The 17,767-nt window shown below is 40.4% G+C and overlaps 3 protein-coding genes across 3 annotated transcripts in view; 1 reads left to right on the top strand and 2 right to left on the bottom strand.

Annotated features, from left to right (window-relative positions):
* Positions 1-6,967, bottom strand: part of kank4 (KN motif and ankyrin repeat domains 4) — a 28,448-nt gene extending 21,481 nt beyond the window's left edge. The window contains exon 1 of the mRNA XM_041270916.1: positions 6,795-6,967. The gene's annotated coding sequence lies outside the window, so the exon portion shown is untranslated. The remainder of the gene's footprint in view (positions 1-6,794) is intronic.
* Positions 6,968-8,942: 1,975 nt separating this feature from the next.
* Positions 8,943-15,890, top strand: LOC121327106 (ubiquitin carboxyl-terminal hydrolase 1-like). Its single transcript, XM_041270906.1, has 9 exons — positions 8,943-9,090; positions 10,163-10,382; positions 10,824-10,950; positions 11,163-11,267; positions 11,385-11,548; positions 11,965-12,665; positions 13,288-13,452; positions 13,936-14,137; positions 14,645-15,890. Exons 2-9 carry the CDS (start codon positions 10,216-10,218, stop codon positions 15,405-15,407), a joined length of 2,394 nt encoding a protein of 797 aa, XP_041126840.1. The 5' UTR covers positions 8,943-9,090; positions 10,163-10,215; the 3' UTR covers positions 15,408-15,890.
* Positions 15,891-15,984: 94 nt separating this feature from the next.
* LOC121327053 (dedicator of cytokinesis protein 7-like) overlaps positions 15,985-17,767 on the bottom strand; it is a 43,611-nt gene continuing 41,828 nt past the window's right edge. The window contains 2 exon segments of the mRNA XM_041270847.1: positions 15,985-16,523; positions 17,001-17,168. Of these exon segments, the coding sequence (XP_041126781.1) occupies positions 16,481-16,523; positions 17,001-17,168 (211 nt within the window). The 3' untranslated portion in view covers positions 15,985-16,480.

Here is a 17,767-nt window from a genome sequence, read left to right as displayed (position 1 = left end):
CTATAGAGTCTTGAGCTGTGAAGAAGCTCCTCACCCCAGCAGCATTACATTAACACTATAGAGTCTTGAGCTGTGAAGAAGCTCCTCACCCCAGAGGCATTACATTAACACTATAGAGTCTTGAGCTGTGAAGAAGCTCCTCACCCCAGAGGCATTACATTAACACTATAGAGTCTTGAGCTGTGAAGAAGCTCCTCACCCCAGCGGCATTACATTAACACTATAGAGTCTTGAGCTGTGAAGAAGCTCCTCACCCCAGAAGCATTACATTAACACTATAGAGTCTTGAGCTGTGAAGAAGCTCCTCACCCCAGAGGCATTACATTAACACTATAGAGTCTTGAGCTGTGAAGAAGCTCCTCACCCCAGAGGCATTACATTAACACTATAGAGTCTTGAGCTGTGAAGAAGCTCCTCACCCCAGAGGCATTACATTAACACTATAGAGTCTTGAGTTGTGAAGAAGCTCCTCACCCCAGAGGCATTACATTAACACTATAGAGTCTTGAGCTGTGATGACTGATTCTGAGATGATGTCATCTCCACTCGTTGGAAGCAATGTTCCTATATAGCATTGATTCTGAGAGAGAGATTCAAAGAGCACCAATTATTGATTGCACTATATCCCTAGAAAGTGGTTAACAGTTCAATCTGCGGTCAGTTGATGAAATTCTCATGTTATAAAAACTATTAAATAACCATATATACAAACCCCATGCAGAATTCTCTATGATTTCTTATTATCTACAAAGGGATTATTTTACTATCCTAGAAAGGGATTATTTTACTATCCTAGAAAGGGATTATTCTACTATCCTAGAAAGGGATTATTTTACTATCCTAGAAAGGGATTATTCTACTATCCTAGAAAGGGATTATTCTACTATCCTAGAAAGGGATTATTTTACTATCCTAGAAAGGGATTATTCTACTATCCTAGAAAGGGATTATTTTACTATCCTAGAAAGGGATTATTCTACTGCTCATTGGGTTAATGAACTGCTCTATTTAATAGATGTAGAGTAATCTGCAGCTCTGAGTGATGGCTTCTAAACAGCCGTGTCCCTGGAGTCCATGAGAGTTCAGACAGAATCACCGTGTTTCACTTACTCAGCACAACTGAGACGTGAATAATGACCACAAGAGTCCTTGCCTTATAAAATACAGCACTGCATCAATTATTATTGCATTGAACTGGATAATTGAACAGCAGGGTGTGGTAGCTGTACGCAACCTTTACAACACCCACTTGTCTTTGTCAAGGCTAATAGCAATCATCAATCTTCTATAAAAAATACAATCTATTTGAGTTCATAAAATGTGCTGCCTGTTATTTGTATTAGCGGATGAGTGATTCAGTTGTACAGGCTTTCAAGATCCTGTCTCGTTCAAGAAGGTCTCGTCCAAAAGAACTCCCCTGAGCAGAGTTTTCCAGCTAAAGCCCATGGACCCTTTCCCTGATTGAATCCAGCAGCGTTGCACACACTAGAAGAACAGTACATCATGACTTCTAGCTGGAAGCTGCCGGGTTGTGATTTGAAGCACTCACAATATGCAACCAATCGCAGCATTGAACAGAACTTACTGTAGATGCAAAGATTCACTACTGCGGACATTTAAAAAGCCTTGATCATCACAGTAAAAGACAAATCTCTTTCAACAATACTGCAGTATAGCATCCTAAAAGTAATCCAAAAGGTGAAGCAACCCCTAACCCTTAGTACTGCAGTGCAGTGAGATGTATGCAGGGCACTGTATATTCCCTATATACAGATATGTTTACAGTATAGGAGGGGTTTTTGCATCAAGAATGAAGTGCCCAGTCCTTAATGATAAGGTTTAGGTTAACGTTGTTTAGTTATACTTTACATTATTCCCAATTACAAAAATCATTAAAAACCCCAACAGTTTCCACAGCTGTTAATTCTCAGCCTGGGTGGCTGCAGAAAGCAATTTGCTAGGATGAAGTGTAACTCTGTTGAAGAAATCATGGTGCAGAAAACGCCGAATGTGCTCAATGAACCCGCAGACCTGACTTTAACACCACAGCACCAAGAAAAACAGTGAGCCTGTTTATTATAGAAATACAGGGAGGCAGAGCGAGCCGAGTAAAACATACTAACCCAATTCAAATCTCCTAATGAATAGTCAACCGCTACGAGCCCAACTCAACTTCACTCTTATCCCTGGGAAAATGAAAAGCTTATGCAATTAAATCCCGAGCAAGCGAGGAACAATATTAACTTTGATTTGATCAGTTTTACTGCTGCTGTTTGCTTCTGAAGGGTTACAGCCATGCAAGCACAGTAAACGCTCCCTTATCAAAAGGCCTCTGTGCTGAACACTATACTTACAGTTTGCTTCGTGCCTTCACAGCAATGCAGTGCTTAAAATGCGCTTGTTTGCATTGTAATTCCACCAGAGAGAAACAGATGTTTGTTAGAACCCACTCACAAAGCATGGTCTGCTGACTTTCATTAAAATGCATCATTCTGAAGGAGTTTTAAGCCCACATACTGTACTGTACTGGGGTACCGGCTCACAATACACCTTTCTGTTTGGTGATCAGTTACAATTAAACTATTGATAATTAAATAAAGGATTTCCTAATGGGGTGTTTTAAAAAGAAAAAAGTCTTGGTCCACTCACGCTACCTCAGTTCCATCGTGCCTCACTTACTAATCAAATAACACTCATTCTTGTAGATTCTACAGCACTTTCTATAGTATTCTACACCATCACATGAATTTCTTGCACATTGTTTGTCAATAAAAAGCTTTCAATTGCATGCTGTAATGAAAGTGGCTCTGGAGTGATTTCCTGGAATCCTATCCTAATCGATGGGTATTTGCAATGTACTGGACCAGGATGCATGCAGCTGGAGTCTGTGCTGCATGTGCACATGCTGTGATACTTCTCTAGGGAGGTAAGGTATGCAGAAAGTGAAAGACCACATGCGTGCTAGGCTGAAGCCAAGGCTTTTTTTTAACCGCTAGGAACAAAATGTAACTCGGAGAAAGCAAAACGGTTCTTCCAGTTGGGATTTCTTGTTTTTAATATGCTAAAGAAAAACCAGTGAATGAATGAACTGCTGGGCGTGCAGGACATGGCAGAGACATGTTTTGTTCTGCTTACTAGATTACATCAGGTGTATACTGGGATGCCTCTGTAAATGGGATGACCTTTATCAGGGGCTACCCTTTTTATACATGCACAGTACGATTTGATCACACAAACTGAATCATTATTCATGCCACTTGAATCAGTAAAGCAGGCTACTGTCTCTAGAGTAATGATCCATTACTGTACAGTAACAGTTTCTGCAATCCTACCTTGAAGAAAATCCTAATTGAATAAGCAAAGGTCAAAATGATCATAAGTAAACTGAAGTTGTCCTTGTAGAGCGCTAATACGGTTGCTTATGAGAACTGCTGAATTCGAATGCCCAGACAGCACCAATTAGCCCACCTGGGGGCTCAGACGTGCTGCTAATAAGTGTGCAGGGCACAGTGCATACCAGCTGACCGCCCCGCTCGCTAGGTGCTGCTCAGCATAGCTACAGCACTGGAAAGCTAATGCAGTCAGTCTCTTTGGGGCAGGAGGTCATGCTCCTCGATGGCACACATAAAGGGAAACTAAATGAGAAAATTGCAAATCAGGATTTCTATAGAAAAAAGCAGTCACCTGGAATCGTAAATAACGACTGACACCCCGCTGCCAGGTCTCCAGCAGAGTTGTGTTGGAATCTGTTATTATTCTGTGATTAGCATTACATCTGTAAGCAGCCATTCTAATCTTTTTATGAGTGTAAAATGGATTGCCACTGCTTTTTTACTACTTGCTACATTAAGCACAAACCAAAGCTTGACATCAAACTGGACACACACGAAAACATGATCTCATCCATCATGCTTTTAAATCACCCGGTTCAAAAAATTCACAGGCATTCCTTTCCTGGAAACAAAAGCCAACGACAACAGGAAGGAATACCCCAAAGAGACCATGCAAAGGAGCACTGCAGATTACTCCTGTAGCACCCACACACTCCGGTCCTCTGTTGCTTTCTGACTGCAGATTACTCCTGTAGCACCCACACACTCCGATCCTCTGTTGCTTTCTGACTGCAGATTACTCCTGTAGCACCCACACACTCCGGTCCTCTGTTGCTTTCTGACTGCAGATTACTTCTGTAGCGCCCACACAATCCGGTCCTCTGTTGCTTTCTGACTGCAGATTACTCCTGTAGCACCCACACAATCCGGTCCTCTGTTGCTTTCTGACTGCAGATTACTCCTGTAGCGCCCACACAATCCGGTCCTCTGTTGCTTTCTGACTGCAGATTACTCCTGTAGCGCCCACACACTCCGGTCCTCTGTTGCTTTCTGACTGCAGATTACTCCTGTAGCACCCACACAATCCGGTCCTCTGTTGCTTTCTGACTGCAGATTACTCCTGTAGCGCCCACACAATCCGGTCCTCTGTCGCTTTCTGACTGCAGATTACTCCTGTAGCGCCCACACACTCCGGTCCTCTGTCGCTTTCTGACTGCAGATTACTCCTGTAGCGCCCACACAATCCGGTCCTCTGTTGCTTTCTGACTGCCAAGCTACCCTGCGGTCTGCACAATCTGGGACGGAAAGCACAGTTTGCATTTGCACCTTCTGTTCCGAGCACCAGCCCTGTGCTACCATCACATCAGACTAACCTGCAATTATCTCATCTCCACTAACGAGCGAGAGCAGTTAGATCTAGCATGATAGAAGAATTGTAACAAGCATGAAAAAATCAAGCATGCACTTGACAGCACGTAGAATCGTGTTAAACAAACAACCTTTCCCAATGCAACAGCAGCACAGAAAAAAAGACCAGCTTTTATCAAAGGAAATCAAGGCGATACAGTCTGAAGCACAAAAACTAGGCTGATCACACAGACTGCAATAAGCTTCAGGGCAGGCACACTGTCAGCTTCTATTTGCAAACACAAAGCTTTAAAGAACAACAAATATGCTTCTAATAAACTGGTATGATGATATCCGTTGAGTGCTGGGCTTCTCGTATTATGCAAACGTCATCAGTTTCAAAGATCAGAGCGAATCATCTGAGTACATTATTGCACTTCATCACAGCCTCCCCAAGTAAACAAACTTCCTGTGCCCTTCCTTAATCAGTAAAGAATGCCAGTGAAGCAGGCAAGAGTAGCAGAGAGATACAGGAGGGCAATGCCTGGGGATATGCTGTAATCTCTCTCCTGCTGGCTGCTTTTATCCTGGGACTGAACCTCTGCGCTGCCCCTGTGGCTGCCGTAGCCAGAAGGGAATTCAAAATATCTGTCTGAAACCTCCACACTGTCTTTATAGCTGGAGTGCAGCTCAGACACCCTTAACAGAACACATGCATAATGAAGACAGATCTGAAAACATGCTGCCCAAACATCCTACAATATATACAATCTCATACATAACTCTCACCAGCTGTCTATTACTTCCATTCTGTGATTCATTGTGATGCTAATGCTTTTCAAACACCATCATTTACCTGCTGACTTGATCTGAAATTGTGTTTGATGATCATGCTGGGTGGGCTTCACGCACTGTGTCCTGCTATTCTGTTAAACAAAATATTTTTGTGTGTGTTACGATTTGATTACAGCCAAAGTTTAACTATTGAGTTGTCACAGAGTGATCTGCCCCAAATGCAGCCTCTAATACTCCACTGGCACAGCAATTAATACTTAACCCAACCAGCTAGCAAACATCTGGCAGTGAAACACAGGGCTTAATGGTGTGTCAGGTCTTTAAACGCTGCACGCTTCTACAGTTGCAACATGGAGCCATAAAGTCTATAGAGGGCCCTTAATGCAGTAACTTCAGAATTAAAAACTCAAATACGTTTCAGACCCATTCTCTCATGGACTGTAGCAAGGATAAACTTGGTTTAGTGTCCTTATTTAAAATCATGTAACCATAACTGAAACTTTTGCCACCACAGGAACCAACCTGCAAACTTGAATGGGTCTGTGAAGGTCCATTAGAGATCAATGTATTTATTACTGGGAGGGTTTTTTATTTTTAGCAGAAATTAAAGCAGACAAGCATTTTGCCTTTACATTATGAGGTAACCATTAACCAGCAATACTAAAGCATGAGCTTAAACTTTGCCTGTTGTACAAAAGAGATACACTTACTTGATCCGCTGCATGTAGGTTTATATTAAATGCAACACATACTGAATAGAAATAGTGTTATCCCACAGTCAGTTTTATTGGGCTGGACAGGGTGGGATTAACATACTATGGGTGACTATCTCCTATACAGGCACACATGCCTGTTCCATACAGGAAACACTGTCATAGCCTGTGATTAAAAAGGCATGGTTCAGAACAATAAGGACCGGCTCAAAACAACACATTTCTATTGTGCCTCCAGGGCAAATCACAGCAAGTGAGTTTAATCTCAGAGCTCCTGGCATCCCAATGCAAATAACAGGGTTACAAATGAACATGCCAGCTCTTAATGTTTGATCCAAGCTCTCCCACAGTGTTAATAATTCAAAAGCCCCCGGTCAAGCACAAGAATAAGCGACTAACTGTACAAACAGCCTTACGGCAAATGAAAAATGATAGAAAATAATGGCTGGATTAAACAGAGGAGCAGCTGAGAATGAGTGTGCTTTCTGGAAGCCACTGTACTGTATTCTCTTCTGAGCTTCAATGCAACAGTGTTTCCTTTTCTGTACCGTGCAGTATTCACAAACGTTTCAACACCAAGGAGAATGTTTCACTTCTGTTATCTTACCTTAAATGTTGCCTTCCCTCACCTCCTCTCCAGTCTGCTGTAAGAGAGTCCTGCAAGTCTCATTCTGCGCTTTGCTGTTTCCACAGATGTCATCTGGAAGTGGGATGCAGTTGTTTTTTGAGATATGCCAAAGGGAAAACGTCTAAGTAGTTTATAACATGAGCACTATTGTAGCTGGCCCTGTGGACACACCCCCCTGCTTCACATTGCCAGGGCTAGGCTACAGCAGAAGAGCGTAAACTGTACTCTTTACTGCAGTGTCTTAAGAAAGTTTCAATAGAAGCATGTTTTTAGGGGCACTTCGACTAAGTTTAATGGGTTCAATATGCTGATTCAATATGACATACTGGAAGTCACTGAATTGTCTGCAATGTAAACACTGCTCACTGCTCAAGGTTTTGTCGTCTTTGATGAGAAACATAATCTCCAGTGTTGCATGAAGGTATGCCTCTCGCTTTTAATCTGCAACAGGCTTCCTGCTTTCCAGTTTCTCCACTGAAACGGTCTGCATGTAGAGTGTGTGTTTAAGCTGTGTGCTTGTACACTATTGTTGTGTTGTGATAGTTTCAATGACTGCCTCCTTGTGATGTCAAGTTTAACAAATACATTCCCTTCTATCTCACTAGCACTAGCAACACCCCACAATGATTGTCACAGTAAAATGTAATTCGTTCTCTATATTATTTTACAGTGCAGTCGCTACACCTTTAAAGTATCATTTAGAAATGAATAAAGGAGCTGTTGTTTACTTGTGAATCACATGTTAACATGTGATGTAGGGATGGGAGCAGATATTAGCAATCATAGTTTTGTTTTAGAGAACAAAGAGGTTATTAATTACATTCGGACATGACCAATAATGCACGACTGCTGCAATAAGCATGGAACAGAGAACACTGTGTGAAATAATCCAGTGAAATAGCTTTGCACCTGAAAGCTGTGGAAGGGTTGGGGGTTGAGGGTTGGAGGATGAGAATGGGGTTGAGGGTTGGGGTGTAACGCTGTTTCTGTTCATTGGAGCGGTTGTGGCTTGTAGTATGATCAAAATTAACAGTAATACTCCTCACTGCAGAACATAAAAAAAGGGTTTCTAATAGTGCAGGCACATACGGTCACCTTTCCTAGGTACGCTTCATAATGGCAGTATCAGCAATGGCTACTTATAGCAAGCTGAATAAGGAGCAGTGAAGTGAATAGGTCTGAATTTTTTTTTTTAAAGCATTGAAATATATACTGCCACTTAGTGGGGAGTTTAATTAATACAGTTATCCAGAGACTGAAGCTCAACACAGCCCTTTTCACATGATCTGCAGAAGTGCTTTTGGGTGTCCATATGAATTATTTGGACACAATGCGATGGAATATAAACAGTGAAAAATGCTTGTATTAGGACTAAAATACAGGGCACTCACATTGCTTTAAACTGGAAAACTGACCGCCCTACAGAGGCCAGAATAAACACATTTGTATTGATGTACTTACCTAGACTGACTCAGCCTGTGTAATATCGCCCGTTGTTTCAAATGACAAGGCAAGGCTGAGAATGAAGACAGCAGTAACAGACTGAAGGGGAGGCAGTGCAATCATAAGAAATGGTTCACAGAAAACAAATACAAGAGTAAATTAGCTTTTATGAATCGGACTTAAATACATTTAAACAGATAAAGAAGAAAAACAATGCAGTGGGATTCTTATTGCCATCGCTGTACAAATGAATTCTTCACACAAAAAACGTTTGTGGCGACTCTTGTCAATTAGCCAAAAGTAATTATTTAAAACTGTATTAATTTAACATAATTTAAAACTGTACATGTTGCTTCCATTCCCACACTAAAGTGTACTGACTTTATCTTTTTTTAGAAACGGTATGCTTTGAGTGCATTACTTTATAAGTTTATAAGTTGTTTTTTCCCCATAATAAGAAAAACACAACCTACAGCCCGTGCGCGGCTAATCACGTGGTCCGCGCTGGGTGAAGCCACACACTTGCCTTGATAAAAGTAAAACAAGGCACACGTGTTTTCAATTCAAATAACACAAATCACGTTTTAATACGCCTTTCGTTGCACAGATGTTTGTTTCAAACGACCGATTTCTTTTTCTACAGGCATTATTTTTGACTACCCCCCCCCCCCCAAAAAAAAAGCAAGCGCGCGGGGTCTTGTTGCGGGGAAAAAAAGCGCCAAGTTCTGTGCCGGTTGCTAGGAGAGAATCTGCGGGAAATAATCAAAATAATACTTTGGAAGAACAGTAATAAATACTTTACGAATAACGCATGAGTAGCGTTTTCATGACGGTGAGTAATTACTAGCCCTCCTTTAAGTGTATTTGAAAAGTAGCCCTGTTATCCTGCGGCGTGCGCACTCTCTTTATTCTGACAGATTGGCGCTGGTGAAAATAGATAAATAAATAAGTTTAAACGTGGTTTAATAAGTCCTGTTGTTAACGAAGACCTTATTAAACGACAACGCTAAAGAAAACGAAAGTAAACGGGTGCGTTTGTCTTGTGTGGTTGGAGCCGCGCATTGCGCAGCAGCCCCTTGTTGTTCTGCAGGGGTGGCTGCGTCACTAGGGACACACAACAACCAGCTGGTAGCTTCTTACTAAGAAAATGAAAAAGAAATACTTTTTTTTTTTATGTTATCTGCGTTAAAAAAAAAATTGCACTTGAGTAAAGTGACGCTGTTTTTCAGTGTTTTTACGAATCGTCAGCACACGTGTACTCGCAGCAAGTGTGGCGGGACTGGCTGGTTATCTTTGCTGTGCGATCAGACGGGTTTTTAAAGGAAATTCACACCCACCTGTGCAGTAGTAGTAATAATAATCTGAATAATGATGCAAGCGTCTATAGCTTGTACCTGCACTTTTATTTGATGTATTAACATGATATTAATCAGATTACGGATAACATACAAAAAAAAGACTTTACCAGCAGTTTAAGGATGGAAATTGTGTATACAGAACTATAAGTAGATGTGTTGTCTTAAGAAGTTGAATACCGCCATGTTTTGTATATGTATTAGTTTAGTGGGCGTGGTGTCTGTGTGAGGTACGGTACCTACAGCACTTGGTGCACCTTAGTATTTTAACTAGTTAATGTTTTTTATTTATTTTATTTAAGTAAGTCAATTTATTTAAAACAAAAAAAAAAAAATCTCGTGGCACACTCCTGCAGTAAATCCCTCCTACAGAAATCCTTTGCTTTTCCTTCTGGTCCTATTGTTTGGAACATTGTGGAATATCAATTTGATCAGGGTTTTACTGTCATTTAAAAAAAAAAAATAATAATAATAATGTACGCATTTTCTTTTTGTGACCCTGTCGCCAGATTATGACTAACTTGTATACTTTTGTTGTGTTATTTGTAGCGTATGTAGTAGCACCGTGTCCTTGTGCTGATACTGTGGAAAGCAGCAACACGATGCCTGGCCTTGTACATAATGACAACGGGGCAGCAAAGGGCAGCCCTCTCAAGAAGAACCGATTGTCTCTTAAGTTCTTCCATAAAAAAGAAACTAAAAGGGCGTTAGATTTCTCTGAGACACAAGAAGAGGAAGAGACTGCTCCAGAACCGGTTGTAGCAGAAAGGTTCAAGGCTTTCACATTTCAGCTATTTTACATATTAAATATTCCTCAGGGGTGAAAATAAGACGCCCATTGCTTAGCAGTTTCATCCATGCCAGGTTTTACTACGAGCTTGACAAGCCACACTATGTAGGTGCCAAGCTCAAGTGTGTCATGTAAAACCGGGGATGGATCGAACGGCCATGGAAAGGGAGTCTTATTTCCATCCCTGTTCCTACTCTTTTAAAAATGGTTCTATATCTCCCATCTAGGCACAACTAGTCAAATTAATAAATGAAAGCAGAAAATACACTAAACTCATTTCTGCATGTATCTTTGTAGCTTAATCATATGTTACATTTTTTTTGAACAATTTGGAGCCCCAGCATATAAAATGTTGTACACTATTTTATTTTTTACAATTTACACAATTGTTATATCTTTCACATTTTGACTTCTCTTCAGTTGTGACCAGGTTGTACCTGCACCCCTGCCCTCATCCCCTCTTCTCTATGAGAAAAGGGAAAGCCTGGTACCTTTTGTGGGTTTAAATAACCTTGGCAACACTTGCTATCTTAATAGCATTCTACAGGTAATGTTAGAATTGTATCCAAATGCTTTCTAATATATGTATTGGTTTAGTTTGAGTTTATTTGAACAGTGGTTTTATACCAAGCTGACTGACATTACTCTCACATATTATAGTTAAATATAAGGCTGCTAATAGGAGTAGAAGTTGCCAGTTAATTTTCTACTGTATTTTTTTTAAAGGAAATTCTTATAAAATGTTTTTTTTTTTTTTAGGTATTGTACTACTGTCCTGGCTTTAAAACTGGAATCAAGAACTTGTACAATTTGATCTTAAAGAAAGACAAGCAAAAGGACAATGAGGTGAAAAAGGAGGAGAGGGTACGTTTTAAAAAGTTTGACTTGTTTTACAGTTTTATATAGTATTGTTTCTTGTAACATTCTGCAATGGTTGGCAGATTGCTTTTGTTTTGTTAAATTGCATGTGTTTACTTGTAGGAAAATGTTCAAGAGGATTTACCAACAAATATTGAGCTGCTGGTCAGTTTTCATAGTCTGGTGGTATCATTGGATCAACTTCAGTCCAGCTATCTGCTCAATCCAGAGAAATACACCGATGGGGAACTTGCCGCGCCACCAAGGAGATTGCTCAACACACTTCGGTAAAGACACTGCATCTTGATACCTTTTAATGTTGGATTATTAGAAACTGGTTCCAGTTACACTCCTCTGTTATTGCGGGTTGTGTTGTAGTGTCAGACCTCCTGTAGTGGTGTGCACACACTTCACTTGCACTCATTTAGCAAAGATATAGAGCATTTATCCCTTAAGCTGAGGAACATTGGCTTGAAACTTGGTTCCAGGAGACCTAGTTTGAGGCAGCTTTGCTGTATCAAACCCCCCAAGTCTCCCCTGGTGTTCCATGCAGTGATCCTGAAACCTAGTCTCCTGAAACAAAGTTTCAAGCCAGCTTTAAACTTGGGGGTTTATTTATTATTATTTCCTTTTTAGCTATTTAAAAAACAAACAAAAAAAAAGTGATAAGGGTGTTAATACTGCGTTTAAATGCATTTGACAGGCTGCTCAACCCCATGTATGAAGGATATCTACAGCATGACGCCCAGGAGGTGCTGCAGTGTATCCTGAGTTACATCCAGGAGGCTTGTGAAACCTTAAAGAAAGAGCACAAGAGTCAGGTGGAGAAGCCAGGTGACGGAGGTGAAGAGGACTGCCAGCAGGGCTTTCTGGGGGAGTGCAGCGCACCGCCTGCCAGCAGCGCAGAGGGGGAAGGTTCAGTGAAGGATGACGAGAGACGGGCGAATGGGAAGCGGAAAAGCGACACAGAGGCTGGCAATCTCAAAAAGAAGCCTAAACCTCTCAAAACACAGAAGCCAGTGGAAGAAAAAAAACACTTCACCCGATCAAAAAGGAAGTCTTCAAGTGATAGCGGGATAGAGACTGAGAAGGAAGGCATAGACGACGGGAATGATCCTGATGGGAAGAATGAAAATGATATCACCAGACGTGCGAAGAAAAAGAAACATCACAAACTTGGCTGGCTGAAGTCTTCAAACAAACAGCCCAGTATCTTCTCTAAGTTTCGCAGTATGGGAAAGCTGAGCACACATTCCAGACATAAAGGGCCGGAGAAAGAGGCTGAGGAACTCAAGAATCCTGTGGACTCGGTGAAAGTTGAAAACCAAGAAAATGCAGAGAACTGTGCTTTGAATAAACAAGTTAATAAAACCATGGAAGAAAAAGAAGAGTGCAGTTCTGCAGGTCAGTAGGGAATTTTCTCACACGTGTGCTCTTGTGATCTATCAAAACAAGCTTGCAAAATCAAACTGAAGTACTGGATTTAAAAATTAGGTCAGGAGTTAAAACTGTGAAGTAACTCCATATGAGTAATAGGTGGAGATATATGTGTGTGTGTGTATATATATATATATATGTATGTATGTATGTATTATACACACACACAGCCTCTGTGCACCCGCCCTGTTGTTGCTGCTTCTTTACATTGTTATATAAAAACTGAGCTAGATTTTCTACTTCCCATTTATTTTTTACTTTTTTTTTTTTTTTTTTTAATGTAAGGTACAAAAGGTTTAAGGTACATGCAGTGTGAAAATAAAGTGAAAGATAAAATATGAAATCAGGATATTAGTCTGACAGTAGCATCATTTTGTGACCTCTTAATATCTAAATCAATAACAAAATAAATAAGGACATTTGTTCCATTGGCCAGATAAAAAATAAAGGACATGTAGACGTAGTCTGTTGTCCTTTTAGTATACGTGTTAAATATTCAGGCGTCTTGCATCTGGGATTGCTTTAAGATGCTTGCTTCAGGTGTTTTTCCAGTTCCATGTTCACCTTCCCTTTTCTACTTGTCTTGCAGAGCAATGCTGTTTTGATCTGATGGAGAGGTTGTTTCAGGGTCAGCTGGTGCTCCGAACCCGGTGCCTGGAATGTGAATGTTACACCGAAAGGAGAGAGGATTTCCACGACATCAGTGTGCCGGTACAAGAGGATGAACCTTGTACAGTTGAAGATAGTTCAGAGAGTACGTACAGTAGCTCTTCAGTTACTCCATGTAATATCCATAAGAACATAAGGAAGTTTACAAAAGAGAGGAGGCCATTCGGCCCGTCTTGCTTGTTTGGTTGTCAGTAGCTTATTGATCCCAGAATCTCATCAAGCAACTTGAAGGATCCCAGGGTGTCAGCTTCATTACTGGGGAGTTGGTTCCAGACTCTCACAATTCTCTGTGTAAAAAAAGTGCCTCCTATTATCTGTTTTGAATGTCCCTTTGTCTATTCTCCATTTGTGACCCCTGGTCCTTGTTTCTTTTTTCAGATCGAAAGAAAGTCCAGAGTTGACATTTAGTCTTCTTTGTTCAAGACTGAATAGATTCAGTTCTTTCAGTCTGTCTGCATATGACATGCCTTTTAAACCCAGAATAATTCTGGTTGCTCTTAATTCTGGTAATCCAGCACTGGCTAAGCCTCTGGTTTTTACATCCCACCTTGTTTCCTTCTCTTCTCAGTCTCTCCTGAACCCAAGATGGAATTAAAGACCCTGAAGTGGGCAATATCTCAGTTTGCATCGGTAGAGAGGATTGTCGGGGAAGACAAATACTTCTGCGAAACATGCCATCACTATACAGAAGCTGAAAGGAGCCTTTTATTTGACAAAACTCCAGAAGTTGTAACCATTCACCTGAAGTGCTTTGCTGCTAATAGTTCTGAGTATGCGACTATTATTCTAAATAGTGCAGTGAGTTTGAGTGCTTTCAGATCTAGGACTTATTCAAATAAAAAGGCCATCAGCAGTTGCTCCCTGAACCACTTTTATACAGAACTAAAAGGCAGTGTTCTTTTTAAAGGGTTTTTACCTGTGTCATGGTAATAACATTGTAGTAGTCTTTTCATTTGCCATTTTACTCCAGTTTAGCTCTAGGGCTTGGATTACATTGTGCAACACACACCTTTCAAAGGTGTGTTGAACATCAAGCATCTTGAGGCATTTTACCTGAGCTCTTCATTAAATGAAAGCTTTGTATTTCAGTTTAGATAAAGAAACTTGGTATTCAGTTGAAGAGACCAGCAAGCAAGTAGGACCCCAGTCTGATACAGTACGGATCTTCTAGCTGAATCAGTTCTAGCTCCCGAGCAGTTTCATTCCATACATATAAACAACACTTCATGACAAGTGTAAGACAGTGGAATTAACACTTGTTTGTATCTTTCTTTTAGGTTTGATCCCTATGCTGGACCGTCGAAGGTGAACACTCCTCTACAGACGCCGCTCAAGCTGTCGCTGGAGGAGTGGTGCACAAAGCCGTCCAAGGAGCACTATGAATTATTTGCTGTAGTGATGCACAACGGAGTCACCATCAGCAGCGGCCATTACACAACGTATGTTAAAATGATGGATCTTGGCAGTGTAGAAATACAAAGAACGGACCTCAAAGAGGAGAGTGGAGCGGACTCCCTTAAACCAGAGCCCTTGGATGAAGAGGAGGCCAGGGCTTTTGATCCACAGGACTACGATGACGGCGAAGTCTCATTTAGTGTGAGTGGAAAATCGCACGGCCCGGCACAGAAAGTCAATGTCAAGAAGTCTTTAGAAGGGGTTGGGCTCCTTGGAGGTCAGAGAAGCATTTCAAACTTTGATCTGGCCAGCAGCAAAGCAGCGAACTCTGAAAAGACAGTCGGTGCTCTAACAGATAATGGAAAATGTGAACGAAGCTCTGCAAACGATCATTCGGACAGTCTGTGTAAAAATGCACAGGAATGCGCTATTGTGAATGGAAATGGCAGTAATGAATGTAAAGCACCTAGCAGCCAGGCCCCCGATCCAGTCTTGTGCAATCTGTTGGACTGTGAGGGGAAGTGGATGCTTTTTGATGACTGTGAAGTGAGACTTGTTGAAGAGACAGAGTTTTTGAGTTCATGCTCGCCAGCCTCGTGTTCCACATCCACCCCTTATCTTTTGTTCTATAAAAAAGTTGTTTAAAAATGGCCGTGTTTATTTATGGCTACAAACTGCTTCCCCCCCACCTCCAGTCTCTACTTCAGTTTATATATTGTAAAGCACAATTGTGTAAAATAAAATTCACTGTCCTTTACACAAAAACAATACACATTTTCAATAGAAAATATATTCAGCTGTATGAATTTTTGTGTTAAAGCATGTTCTATTCTGTTTCTTTGTACAGTATATTGGCACTTAAACTGTAATGTAATTGTTCCTTTTTAACCTGGATTGTGTTTGTGTGCTACGTTTGCTAAAAAGACCATAGAAAAAGTAAATATGTTTCACCTGAACTATACATGGTTTTAAAATTTTATATATAAATAGTGCATTTTATTATTCTAGACAGGATTTTGTTGTTTGTTTTTTTAACAGTAAATGTTCATGAAAGGTCCTGTTGGGCAAAACGTAAAGAATTAACATTTTTATATGAAGATAGATATATATTAAGCTAAAACACATTTCCTATAATAAAGATTTGCTTTAAGTTTTTAGGCAGAATTCTGATACCAAACTGTGTATGCTGATTAATTTAAGCATGCACAAAGTACTTTTTCACTTGTTTGTAAATAGTTTAATAAAACTCACAGCTGTGTTAGAATGACCCCGTTTCATCTTTCCATATAAGAACAGATACATGGATTTCAGGAATTAAACAAATACATCCACCCATTAGACATCAAAATATTAAATATGTAGTAAAATATTTTAAAGTAATAAAACAATGTTTAAAACATCTTCATAGAATCATAAAAAACACACAAAAACAGAACTTAATGATAAATAGTGGTGCTTGTTTCTTTGATTAAATAATAAAACCTTAACAGTTGTATATAGTCTGAAGCGAAAGGCATTTGGACACAACATTTATAATGTGCACACTTCAGCAAATAGAAGTTTGACACTTCAGATCCACTTTAAATTCAAGAGTGTAGTGAATACGGTTTTCTGCAGTCTTGAGGGAAAAAGAAGTACCAGAATTACACCGACTGGCTTGAATACTGGCAATTGAATAAACCTTTATATGTACAAAGGAATAAATATGTTCTGGGCTCTCAAATATCCAGTTTCTGTAGACTCAGTCTGCTGAACGAATCTCTACAAGAAAGAAAAAAATAGTGCAGCGTGAATTACATTTTCATATAGAGGTAGAATTCCATCTAATTAGATGGGACATACACAGCAGGGCTCCTGCACTATCCTCTCAGCCCAGGGTTAAAGTGAAACCAGGGTGGCAGTCTCCATCTTAGTTCACATCACAAAACCATCAAGTTATCTTTCATAAGCAGTCTGATGGGATGGCTACAGCAGGACTGTGGTACAGTTGCAAAGCTAAAGTATGCAGGAGTGTTACCAAGCTGACCGGAATTACAGCAAGACAAATGCAGGGCTGAGACTTGCATCCCCCCGCCAGCGTAAAACACTATTGCAGATGCTTTGTCTATCGGCACCACATTAAAAAAAACTGTGCAACTCTTAAATTTTACCTGTGCACACAGGCGTGGTTCCTGAAGCGCCCAGCTAACCGGCCTACGCTGTAACGTGGCTGTGCCCTGGTCGCTTGACTGTGCCTACCTGTGAGAATTGACTTGCAAGATTGGCTTGTAGAGCTGGGGAATCTTCCTGCTTATCAAAGGCTGAAGCGCCTCTCTGAGTCGGTGGTAGTTCCGCTCCAGTTCTCGCTGATACTCCTTCTGATCCAGCCCAATGAGACTCTTGTTCTTACGCAGCGCATCTTCGCACCTAATAGTGTAAAAAAAAGTAAATTGAATAACTATAGGCTTGCAACAAAACTAGGCTGCACCTCTAATTTTGAACTATGAACACCCTGTTTTGTTGCACCAAATTACAGTATAAACAGTAGCAGCCTTTCCAAGTGTGCAAAATTATAATAAAGCAACTGAAATGCTCAATGCGAAGGAAACCAAAATATGGGTGAAACTGCCATTAATAATAACTCTTCTCATTTAACCTGCAAGGAAGGAAATAACATTGCGGGGTACAGGAAAGAAAAGCTTAAATACCAATGAAGTCACTTTTCATGAATCGATCACATCAACACTTTCCATTGTATTAGGGATGTGAAATGTAATTTGTTTGGATGTGTGTTGTGGAAGATAGAAAGACATCGAGAAAGTCTTCTATCAAAAACTATGTCATTGATTAAGTCTACTTTAGTACTTCTAAATATAGCTCTATTGATTGTTTAATAGTTATAAATAGCAATGGGAAGGCATTGTGTTTTTCTATCTTTAAAATAAAAAATGAAGTTATCCCTCTGTTGAGAAAACACCACCAACAACTTATATTTGTAACCTTATTTAAACTAGGCAAAAAGACGC

This window comes from Polyodon spathula, chromosome 14 (assembly GCF_017654505.1).
Source record: "Polyodon spathula isolate WHYD16114869_AA chromosome 14, ASM1765450v1, whole genome shotgun sequence".
Classification (NCBI taxonomy): domain Eukaryota; kingdom Metazoa; phylum Chordata; class Actinopteri; order Acipenseriformes; family Polyodontidae; genus Polyodon; species Polyodon spathula.
This window is presented reverse-complemented; position numbering and strand designations above follow the sequence as displayed.

Coding starts and splice junctions, on each gene's coding strand:
- LOC121327106 (XM_041270906.1), top strand. CDS start 10,216: ATGCCTGGCCTTGTACATAATGACAACGGGGCAGCAAAGGGCAGCCCT. Junction 11,549..11,964: donor AGATTGCTCAACACACTTCG/GTAAAGACACTG, acceptor TGCATTTGACAG/GCTGCTCAACCCCATGTATG. Junction 13,453..13,935: donor AGTTGAAGATAGTTCAGAGA/GTACGTACAGTA, acceptor TTCTCTTCTCAG/TCTCTCCTGAACCCAAGATG.